General features: G+C 36.4%; 1 protein-coding gene across 2 annotated transcripts in view; it reads left to right on the forward strand.

Moving 5' to 3' along the window:
* Positions 1 to 1,435: 1,435 nt before the first annotated feature.
* Positions 1,436 to 12,619, forward strand: part of LOC127446330 (leptin receptor-like) — a 47,425-nt gene continuing 36,241 nt past the window's right edge. The window contains exons 1-4 of one of the 2 annotated variants that reach the window (XM_051707155.1): positions 1,436 to 1,576; positions 1,798 to 2,120; positions 7,950 to 8,002; positions 9,504 to 9,556. In XM_051707155.1, the coding sequence (XP_051563115.1) occupies positions 7,998 to 8,002; positions 9,504 to 9,556 (58 nt within the window). In that variant the 5' untranslated portion in view covers positions 1,436 to 1,576; positions 1,798 to 2,120; positions 7,950 to 7,997. Of the gene's footprint in view, positions 1,577 to 1,797; positions 2,121 to 7,949; positions 8,003 to 9,483; positions 9,557 to 12,619 lie in introns of those variants that run through there. The other variant, XM_051707154.1, reaches the window with a different exon arrangement.

Genomic DNA, 12,619 nt, shown 5'->3' on the forward strand with positions numbered 1-12,619 from the left:
TTTAAAGTCTGGCTTTGATAAGCATGGGTGACATCTGATTTCCAACCTGCTGTGAGCTGCAAAGGGAGACAGTATGTGTTGTTCTTGCTCTATCACAGCATGAGAAGGATAGCATAGTGAATGTCATGCATTTAAATAGTAATTGTGAGCTCCGGCTATAGCAGCATTATGTGTTTATGGGGTTGATAAAAGATTGATAAACATTTGGGCCTCTAAGCATCAGTGTTAACCTCTGTGCTGCTTTGGTGTTGATATCTGTATTCACATATGGTGCTTCAAATGGAAAATATTTATGTGTTCTTTAGGCTACAGTAAATAGCAAAATAGCTTGTAGACTTTGAATTATGTTTAACCCACAAGATGTCAGAGGCAGAATGAAAACAGTCTTAACTGTTGTTATAATATTTAGATGTAATAATATAATATCAAATCCAATGTGTCATGAAATCTAGACATAAATCTAAGCTTTATTAAATGTTTTTAGGTTTATAATAATTGAGAAGTCGGATTTAACATTATTAAATGTGTAATGTAGCCTAAATCCTATTTTAAAATGATCTTCTGTGGAGAGAGATAAAGAGATGTGTTCTAAATTTAATTTTAGCTTCTCATGTGGTTATTACATTGATCCCATGTAAGATCATGTCACGTGCGGTGCAGCACATCCTCGCGCTGAGTTTAGAGGATGACAGCATGAGATCATGCGGATGACGTAACGTTACCAGAGACGGGCCACTTTTATAAATTAATGGGAGGAATTGGAACGCCCAACCGAGAAGCTCTAGCGCCCAACGGTCAACGGATGTAAAAAAGAAGTCCCGCCTACAGTTAAAAGAGCCAATCACCTTTTAGATACTGACATCACCTGTCAAACAACTCGCTAATGCGCATTAGCTATACAAGCCGGGAAAATGGCGTGTTTTATCGTAATATGAGATAAAGAAGCACAATTTATGAGTCCAATATTATCAGATTGTATTACTGATTTGAAATATGTACTTTGATCGTAATCTTGACCAACCGTTTTTGAGATCTCGGCCTTTCCCCATTCAAGTAGATAGGAGCTGCACTTTCATGACTGGAAATAGAGAGCGTTCTCCCGAGAGCGTTCTAAAGATGGCCGACAGTGGATTGACTCGCTGGAGAGACTTTGATGTTACTAAACTGCAACATTGCAAGTGAAGTCATAGGGCGCGCCATTTTAAAGATGACGTTCATTAGTTAATAATTCAATAACGAGCATTGAGACGCCTTTTAAAAGCTGACTATCTCTTTAACCTGACAACGCGTCTTAAAACGCGACGCAACAAGACGGTGAAGAAACAGCGAGACACGGCAAGGCAATTAGATGTCCGTCTAGCTCGTGTTTACGTAAAAGAGGAAAAAACAGTTTAAAAACAGCGCCGACGAATTAATAAAACGCATTATTATGAGGCTGTAGGGTGAGAGTGAAATTTAAACTGAACAGATCAAGCATTTTGGAAGACACATTTTGTCCTTATGTAGCTACTATTTACAATTCAGTTGGGTATAATTAAATTACCCATGTTCAACAACATGGTCAGCAGTTTGAAAAGTAGGCAGTACATCCTATATTTTTTTCTTTCAATAAAAATGTTAATTCACAGTATATATATATATATATATATATATATATATATATATATATATATATATTTATCCCAGGTACCATATATATATAAGTACTCCGTCTCCTCAAGGAAATTAAGTTCATGTTTACATTTATAAAAACAAATACATATACCTTCTTTCCTTGCCAAAAACGAAACAATGAAGATGATGATGTCGTGACGCAATAAGCTCATTAGACTATGCCACTCCCTCCGCCAGGAAGCTCAGCAGCGCAGCAGCAGTTCTCCAGTTGAAGATGCCAATTCCACATTACAGCTCTGAAAACTCACTCTGATGTGACATTCAGAAGTCACGCGCTTCTCCACTTCTGCATACGCCACTACAGACATTAACCGTTACAGGATGAATAGCTGAACTGTACTCTGGATCGGGAGCTCTGTCCTAGTTTCTGAGTGGAGGATTAAGACGCAGACTTTGCCAACTCAGTTCAACCAGATTCACGGACCGGCTGAAGTGCACGATCCCAGGTGTGACATTATGCACATGATCTCATGCAGCATAATAGCGTTAAGACCACTGTTCCGTTGCTACTTTTAACAAGTCACTATTCTGCTCTTTTAATCATATTCCTTTACCACAACTACATTGTTTTTTTGTTTTTGTTTTTTTTTCTTATTTAGTGTATAATTTGGCTTTTGTAATAAAGTAACCTGTATTGTTTGCTTATTTAAACGCAATACATAATCTTTTACAATATGTAAACTGGACAATAAGTTTTAAACGTTTCTTCCAGTCTAATGAGTCAACTTTATTTAAACGTAGACGCGATGTTTTGCTTCAAAAGTTATCTTTCAGAGGTGACGTTATTCCCATTCTTAGGGGCCGTTCACACCGAATACGTCCTTAATTGCGCTGAAAAGAAAGCTTGACGCAGCGCCACGAATATAACGCAGGTGTCTCGAAACGCGTTTTTAACAGAAGTTCTTTTTAACTTACACTGCGTCTAAAAATCGCGCGCGACGTTGCCGCGCGAATTGCTGACAAATGCAGCGAGACGCGGCGCAACGGTCAAAGACGTTCGTCTGGCGCATGTTTACATAGGGGGGGAAACAGCGTGGACTAACGCAAGAACGCGTTAAACGTTAAAAGACAAGTTTTAAATATGCGTCTCGAGACACCTGCGTTCTGTTATATTCGTTGCGCTGCGTGTAGCTTTTTTTTTTTTTTTTAAATATTTTAGCTCAAGATCGCGTTCTGTGCTTGGCGTACCCCCGTCTGTGGAGAAAATGTCAGGATTTCCGTCTCCATGTCTGTGTAGAAAGGAGGTACTGAAAAAAATAAAATGAAATGAAATGAAAGTGTGTCACTGGTGTAGAACATCAGATGTAGCCCAAGCATTTGGGATTTCAGCTAAATAACTGATGTTGTGATTTATTCTTTACTCTGTAAAAACGGTAAAATAATGTAAAAATGCTACAGTAAAAAAAAAGCTACAGTAAAAAAAGTTTACAAAAAAATATGAGCGCATGCGCAGTACTTGGTGGCAGAAAGCGATAGACTTGTTTTAGATTTGGCAGATTAGACGATTAAACGAAAGTACGACACAAAACCATCATAAATACACGACTATTCTTAGCTAAACAATTATTATAATGATATGAGTTTATAACATAAATGTAATAATGTTCACTTTCTATGTTTGCTGCAAAGCTGTGAGTTGAAATTATCTCCTCAGTCCAGTCAGCTCTGTTGCCGTCTACGAGAACCCTCGAAATAATTTTTTAACAACGGAATCCGATAAAAGTTTACTGTTTGCGGACGATTTCTGCCACCACTTACGTGTATTACGTAAGCGGTGACGTTGTCAAAAGATTGGTCAATTGGTTAACGGGTTGTTACCTTAAAGGTGCAATATGTACAATATTTCATGTAATATTCATTTTTTTTGGCCAATGTGCGAATGTCTTGTAACGCAATTTAAAAAATGAGCCCTTCCCAGACTTCCTAGTTTGCCTATGAAAGCCTGTAGACTGATTTTCATGCCAAGGGAGCGGGTCGCTTTTGCCGGGAAAATCCAAAGGATGTGACATTTATGTGCGCTCCCGAGAGCCTTGCCTCAGACAGTAGCTTCTCTTCCGCTATTCAACAGCATCAACAGACAGTCTGCAACATTAGGTAACGTTATCTTAGAGATGGAATCCAGCAAACGGCTGACTCCAAACACAAAATCGACTCCTACACAAACTCAGAGCAAGCCAAAAAAGAAGAACATTTACTGAATCCTGTTTGGCTAAGCGGGAACGTGATCGTGGTCGAGCGAAAACTAGAGTGAAGGTTGGCAGGGCATTTGATTCCTGGAAGGACCTTTGTTCGGTCTTGGGGATCAAAACCGACCCTGAATTTGCGTTCTTCTTATTGGACAGGTAAGCTTAAGCATGTGGAATATAGTGCTATAAGGACTGATCTGTGTAATTTTAGCTAACTTGATCTTGCCTGCTAACGCTGACGAATTGCAAGCTACCTTGCTTCATAACTTTCAAATAATTTCAACGATCTTCTCTTTATGCTAAAAGTCAGGTTAATGTCAATGTTAATCTGTAATTATTCAGCAAGGTAAACTACAATAATACATGAAATTAATGCTAGACAATGTTCAAGATAATGCAAAAAGACCCATTCATTAGTGTAACGTAACTTGGTTATACAGAAAATATATACAATCTATTATAAAACAATAGCGCATCGATATATCAAAATAACAGTTGTGATGAAATCACATCAATACTGAATTGTGTATCAATACTGAATTGTGTCAACATATTTATAATGTACAGTCTATTTTATAAACAGCTACTGTTATCATCCACCAGATTTAGCTAACAGCTATTGATAACGCCGACATAGGCTGTCATATAAGTGCAGTCAACGTATCATGCAAAGAAAAGTGATTACTTCAGTCTACAGTCTCGCATAGTCAGACCTGTATCCACACTTTGTTTTAGCCCTGTTCCAGCACTGGAGAGTCAAATATAATATGCAGTCTCAAAGTTTGTAGTAAATCAATCATATCTGTGTAATTTTAATTATGCTACCTCATCTGTCAGCATGATGCCGGTGAATCACGTTCAGCCTCTTTTTACGTTACGTCATTGTTTTGGCAGATGCTCGCTCGCATCCCTATGGAGTGTGTGCACGAGCACGAGCAACAGGTAGCTGGCTGCAGTTCACTTAACGGCCACAGGTATCATTAATACCAAGGGTTTCTGAATCTTACATACTGCACCTTTAACATATGCTATATGGTAAAAAAAAATAAAAAGATAATGTATTTAACATGATTTGTTAAAAAAAAATATATATATTTTATCGTGTAGTTAACGTTAAACATGTATAATATGTTTGACAAATTAACTTATATATAACTTATGGTGAACTGTTGTTAAAACTGTGGTAAAAAACAATAATCTGCCGTTCCCAGGAGTCCCTGCATGACCCATCACATTTCAATATATTTTATGGGAACAGTTATATTTTTTCTCATTTTTAATAGCAGAACATTGGGGTGTTCTGTGTTATAATGTAGTTTAAAGGGATAGTTCACCCAAAAATGAAAATTGTCTCATGATTTACTCACTCCCATGCCATCCCAGATGTGTACAACTTTCTTTCTTCTTCTGAACACAAACGGAGACTTTTAGAAGAATATGTCAGCTTTGTAGGTTTAAACAATGCAAGTGAATGGTGGCCAGAGCTTTGAAGATCCAAAAAGCATATAAAGGCAGCATAAAAGTAATCCATAAGACTCCAGTGGTTAAATCCATATCTTCAGAAGAGATATGATAGGTGTGGGTGAGAAACAGATCAATATTTAAGTCCTTTTTTTTACTATAAATATCCACTTTCACTTTCTTCTTCTTTTGTTTATGGCGATTCGCATTCTTCGTGCATATCGCCACCTACTCGGCTGGGAGGAAAATTTATAGTAAAAAAGCACTTAAATATTGATCTGTTTCTTACCTACACCTATTGCTTCTGAAGACATTGCTTCAACCAATGGAGTCATATGGATTACTTTTATGCTGCTTTTATGTGCTTTTTAAACTTTCAAAGTTTTGGTCACTATTCACTTGCATTGTGTGGACCTACAAAGTTGAGATAGCCTTCTAAAAACCTTTTTTTTTCTTTTTTTTTTTTTTTTTTTTTACACATCTGGAATAGCATGAGAGTGAGTAAATAAGAGAATTAGAATTTTGGGGTGAACTATCCATTTAAGGTCATCTGGACCATGTTTACCATTGAGTGGCTTCACTAGATTATCAAAGTTTGTTTCTCCTCAAATAGCCAAACCTTGACTAACCGTTAATTATATATGCTTGGAACGGATCTAGATTGGCACATCACGTATGCTGAGTTAATAGTCATTTTAGTGAACATTTGGTGTTATGTTGTTGATTCAAAATGGAACATCATCAAAGTTGTTTTGAGGTTTGATAGGAGGCTACATGAATATATGATATGTTATCATAAGAGCCTTCCTGGAAAAAGGCTCTACTGGAGTGAATGGCCACTTGCCTGTTTTCCTCAATATTCATGTCTGATCTGTTTTTATGTTAGATTATCTTATATCATGTTTGGTTCAGCAGCTTTGTCCACACTGCTCCAGGTGGCTCTGACAGATGGTGTGGAAAGCATTGCATTATGGGACATGTAGTGTTGTATTTGCTGAGTGCAGGGCAATGAGGCATGGGTCTCATATACTTCTAAAGTTCTTATGCATTTACCTCATTTTGAGGGTGTCCTGATGAGGAGTCTTGCTTAGTAGGGCACTTTTTTACTGACTGGCACAATGTAACAGCATTGTGGAAATCTTTTATTTTATTTTATTTTTTTATCCCCTTTTCTCCCCAATTTGGAATGCATAATTCCCACTACTTAGTAGGTCCTTGTGGTGGAGCGGATACTCGCCTCAATCCGGGTGGCGGAGTACAAGTCTCCACTTCTGAGACAGTCAATCCGTGCATCTTATCACGTGGCTCGTTGTGCATGACACCACGGAGACTGTTAGTCTCTGTTAGCATATGGAGGCTCATGCTACTCTACGTGAACCACACACAACGTACCACACGCCCCTTTGAGAGCAAGAACCACTAATCGTGAACACGAGGAGGTTACCCCATGTGACTCTACCCTCCCAAGCAACCGGGCCAATTTGGTTGCTTAGGAGACCTGGCTGGCGTCACTCAGCACACCCTGGATTCGAACTTGCGACTCCAGGGATGGTAGTCAGCATCAATACTCGCTGAGCTACCCAGGCCCCCGTATTGTGGAAATCTTAAACAGGTTTAAGATTTTGCAATATCATACTCAGTAAAATACCAGGAAATGGTTCTGCTTAAACATGGGCGTTGCTGTGTTTCACAGGTTTATGCAGGCATACAAGAAAACAAAGTTGTGCATAATACATCCAGAGGCACTGCTCACAGGGAAGAAAAATCTCAAATGAGATCTCTTTAATATTTCAAATTTTTCTCCTAGACACCAGTGAGATGTTAACTTTTCCTTAAGTCTCTTGCTTCTCAGATTTTTCTCCTGAGAAACAGACCTCAGTAAATTTAACGTATGTCTCCTCTAGTGTTTCAAAAGGGATCTCAACAATCTCTCAACTCGAGCTCAGATTTGATACCATTCTACAATTCAATATGAACTCAAACATTTCTCATCAAATTCTTCCAAGACCAAATTACCTGAGCTAAACTAATAACATTAATTCTAGCTCTAAAGTCTTATTGTATGTCAAGAATTGTTACGTCTATTTTTATATCTCATAAGGGATTTTAGGAGAAACATCTTAAAGTTGATACTCAAAAGAAACATGAGATCTTCATTATGTCTCCATGAGCTATGAAAGAGCAATCTCTAAATAGTAAAGTTCATGCCTGTTATTGACTTGAACAAGAAAGGTGATTTGTCTCCTTAAAGAGAGGATACCAGTGGATTAAGCAAAAGCAAATGTGATCAAGCAAAACAACAAAACTGGTGTCACATTACTGCCTGATATGTTCAATGTATGCCAATAAGTTTTTTCCCCTGCTCTGACAAAACTGTTCATCTGTGTTCTACTGTTTATTTTCCATCAAGTGAGTCAGAAAAGTTCTGTTAAGCCTAAGTGAGTAAACTTATACTCCACATTCTTCTTCAGTATACTCAGTGTTTTAGCTTAAATTGAAATTGTCTGCCTAGATAAGTTTTCCACACAGATGTTCTGCTCATCGTCATTCCTTTTTGCTCTCTCTCTTACTCTCTTGCTCTCCCTCTCTTTCTCTCTGTCTGTGTCCCTTTTTTCTCTCTTATTGCAGAAAGAACTACTTCATCAACAAGAGAAATGATGTTCAGAATCAAGTGAAATGATGTAAGTGTCTCTAAATGGATTGGCCTGGATTTAAGCATGGTTGCTTATGGCACACAATAGACTATTATGTCAGTGTTTTATTAATTACCCATTTTGTAGTGGTCAATGAATTGTTAATGAAAGAAAAATTCCATTGACATGAGTGTAGTTATTTTGTAATATTCTGCACATTTCATATTGTTCTTTGAGAGTTTATTGGCATTTTCTCCTTATAATCTTTTAAACTCAGTCATAGGGGGTTGTTGATATTGAATACTCTTAAAAAGTTTGCATGTACCATGGTGTGACATGCTACAGTATACTATTACCTCAAACTATTTTAAACAACATAGTTTTTTTATAATTATTATGCATGCTGCTATCATGAGCTCATAATAAAGAGACTACATGGAATATTTGTACTTTTCAAAATTAATTGTTCAAACCGCTGGACCATTTAAAATAAACTTGTGAAGGCAAAAAGGTGATTAAAAATGGTTAAAAACTTAAAAGAAAGTAGTAGTAAGATGGCTTGTTACAGAAAAAATCTTGGTTGAAAAATGTTAACCTAAAATATGTGCTTCATGTGGTAATATCTAAATTAACTGGTTTTTATTAAAGTAAGAAATGTCATTTAAAGGGATAGTTCACCAAAAAATGAAAATTATTTATTCACCATCATGCCATACCAGATGTGTGACTTTCTTTCTTCTGCTGAATACAAACAAATGTTTTTAGAAGAATATTTCAGCTCTGTTGGTCCTTACAATGCAAGTGAATGGTGGCCAGAACTTTGAAGCTCCAAAAATCACATAAAGGCAGCATAAAAGTAATCCATGTAACTCCAGTGGTTTAATATGTGTCTTCTGAAGCGATGTAATTGCTTAATAGGTCTAGCCACCATTTACTTGCATTGTATGGACCTACAGAGCTGATTCTTTGGTTGTGTTCTGTAGAAGAAAGAAAGTCATACACATTTTGGATGGCATGAGGGTGAGTAAATTATTTTCAAAAGTATTTTCAGTTTTGGGTGAACTATCCTTTTAACATCATCGAATCAGCCTGAATAACTTAAGGGTTAGATCAGATAGAAATAGATCATTAAGGTAATGATTTCAGGTATCCACTTATTACAGTGTATACCCAGGTACAAGGTACATACATAATTAAAATAAGGCACAATTCTCATTACTGATTATTGCTAACACATTGTTTTCTTTACATATATTTTTCACATCATACTTAATGCACCTCTGTCTAATCAATAGTGATTTCAATGTAAGATGATCAATACTGATTTCATTCCTAGACAAATTAAGTATTCTTAAACAATATACAGTGCATTTAAATCAAGATACCATTTTAAATGCATATAAAAGAGTCTCTGCAGCATATATGAGTAAAATGAAGAAGAGCACTGTCACACTGCATGAACTAAAAGAACTGACCATCTCACTGTGGAAGAAGATAGTGAGTCATGTCCATACTGAACTATTTTACAGATGCTCTCTCTTTCCCCCAGGTTTTTTTTTATCAGGCTTGCGCTTCTTGTGAATTTCATTACCATTTCACAAGGTGAGTGTTTGCTCCATTTCCCTTCTTTGTTTACCTTACTCTTCCTGTTTTTGTTCAAACATCTTCTCATAACCTGACCAACAATCAAGCATTTTTTCATTGTCATACACTGTTTTTGTTTTTTTTAACTAAATTCATTAGTGGACATTGGTACCACAATGAAAATGAGTTTCTCTGATCTCTAAATGTGGGCTCTACTCAAATACGTTGTATAACCTAAATTAAGTCAATCAAACTTAGATTTGATCTATTTAAATAACTCTATTGAACATTGCAGCTTGTTGCTAGCTAGCAACAAATATATTTGCATTTTATGTACACTCATTTAGCACATTATTAGGAACACCTATACACCTACTTATTCATGCGATTATTTAATCAGCCAATTATGTGACAGCAGTGCGATGCATAAATACATGTATATACGGGTCAGGCTCTTCAGTTAATGTTCACATCAACCATCAGAATGGGGAAAAAAATTTATCTCAGTGATTTTGACTGTGGCATTATTGTTGGTGCCTAACAGGCTGGTTTGAGTATTTCTGTAACTGCTGATCTCCTGGAATTTTCACGCACAACAGTCTCTAGAGTTTATTCAGAATGGTGCCAAAAACAAAAACATCCAGTGAGTGGCAGTTCTGCAGATGGAAACAGCTTGTTGATGAGAGAGGTCAACGGAGAATGGCCAGACTGGTTCGAGCTGACAGAAAGACTACAGTAACTCAGATAACCACTCTGTACAATTGTAGTGAGCAGAATAGCATCTCAGAATGCACAACACTTCGAACCTTGAGGCAGATGGGCTACACCAGCAGAAGACTACGTCAGTCAATTTATTCGGACCATAGTGTTTCTAATAAAGTGCTCAGTGAGTGTATATCCTTTTGTAATGTATTACAAGTATGGTGCTGCTGAGAGTTTACAGATCCCCAATCGGTCAGTATACAGCTCATCCCTCAGTATTGCTTCATGAGAAAAGTAATACACACTGATTTTTCAGTAGTAATGTACCCAACCTTGATCTAACCATTAGCTCCACTCTTCTTCACAATGGTAACATCCAAAAAAATTCAGCATGACAGAAACTCCTCTAAATCCCAACATAAAAGAACATTAAATACGAACAAGTCTCTTACTTGTTTCATTTTGTGTTGAAATACATTAAAATAACACTTATTTTAAAAATGTACTCTCCATTCCAGTCACATGCAAAGCATGCTGGAAACTGGAAATCCCTTGCCCGGTTTTAGTAATACACTGATGCAACAAATATTATTCACATAGTACCAACATGGATTAAGTGAGCATAGATGGATTGTACAATAACAATAAAAATTAAGGCCAGTCAAGGAAACGATGGTGTTGCAGCACTGTGATTTATTTTTTGATGAACGTTTATAGTAATAAAAATATATACTAATATAAAATAAGTTGTTAAAATGATTATTATAGAAATTGTATCAAAATTGTAGAAGTCGTAAATTGTATTATTAAATAATAAAAATAGTAATAAATAGCCTAATTTAAATTTAATAATCATTTAAATAACAATTACCATACTCTTCATTGTGCCAAAAACATTTAATTTGTGCTAATGAATTTTTCAGTTCACCAGCACCAGATCTGCCACCTAAGAAAAAAACTGTACATCCCTGCAGCGTCTTTGCAAACCCTGTAATTTGTAACTGGATAACTGAACAATCTATACTAAAATGTTCCACACAAACCTTTAAAATAAGTCTAAAATGATTAGGGATCGTGTTAAAAATAAATGTTAGCCACTCTTTCTCAGCACTGGGATCCTTCAGAAGGATTCGCAGAGGGGCAGGTGCTACACACAGAAAAGCACAAGGTTTGGCAAACTTTCAGATGTTATCTTTAAGAATAAAAGTATCTATCTTGCTTTCTCTTTATTACCTCATCATGAATGGACAGGCCAACTCTCTGGTCACCCAATAGGTGTCATTGATGTGTGTTGATGTATTTACCTGTCTGATGTCAGAAGGAGACATTTTAGTTTCAGTTTAGTTTCAATAAATGGTCTTTTCGGACTCAGAAATTAGCATATGCTTAAACAGTGCCTCAAGTAAGGAATAATTGACAATGAACTGTTGAATTATTGGAAATATAATACACAACCTGAAGTGGTAATGCAGCCATGATGCAAAGTTTCACCTCGGGTATACATTATTTTTCAATAATACAACCTTCTGGAGTCAATTATACTATTTATACCATACTTAACATACCTTAAGACATTTTTCAGGGTTTTGTCTCAAGATATTTTTAGGTTTTGTCCCTAAAACGCTCATGTTTGTCAAACTGATTTCTTATGTCACAGATTCAGCGTCTAGCTTAGAGACAGCCCAAGCTGTCGTCACTTTGAAAGAGTCACCCAAGCCTATGTGACATTGTCTTTGTTTTATTTAGTGAAATTGCAATGGTAGGCTGTACAGCTCTTTAAAATAACTAAAACATTTTATGGAACCGTAATGCGTTCAAGAGACCTAGAGCTACATTCGACAGCATTGGACTGTGCTGTGGTATAAGCTTTTTTTATCTAAAAAGAAAATGTTATTCCTCATGAAATTACCCCTTTTCTAAATTCAGTGTGCACTTTATGTTGAAATAAAATGCATTAAAATGCTGTTGACCATACACAAATTCTTGATAAAAAATGGTAATATGATTTTTCAGCAAACATAGATGCTACATATTTATGTATGGAAGCAAAAGGTTGCTTGCTGATGTGACTGTCCTACACAGTTAGTGTTGTCCTTGAACAAGAAGCTTTCAGATGAACATTGCACTTCTTAGAATTGATTCTGTCAATAAATGTTTCACAAAAGGCATAGGACTTTGTGTCTAGACCTTCTCTGTTTTTTCCCCCCAAATTTTTGTGATTTTGAATTATTCTTGAACAAGTTTCTTTGTTAATTTTTGGACATAAGACAAGGCTTTAGGAAATATATGTACTGGTTGGGATCATGTATATCAGGATAATGTTTTAAAAAATAAACAATGCACAACTCAAATTGTAGTAGCTTTGCAATTCAGTGTCAC

Source organism: Myxocyprinus asiaticus, chromosome 9 (genome assembly GCF_019703515.2).
Source record: "Myxocyprinus asiaticus isolate MX2 ecotype Aquarium Trade chromosome 9, UBuf_Myxa_2, whole genome shotgun sequence".
NCBI classification, from domain to species: Eukaryota; Metazoa; Chordata; class Actinopteri; order Cypriniformes; family Catostomidae; genus Myxocyprinus; species Myxocyprinus asiaticus.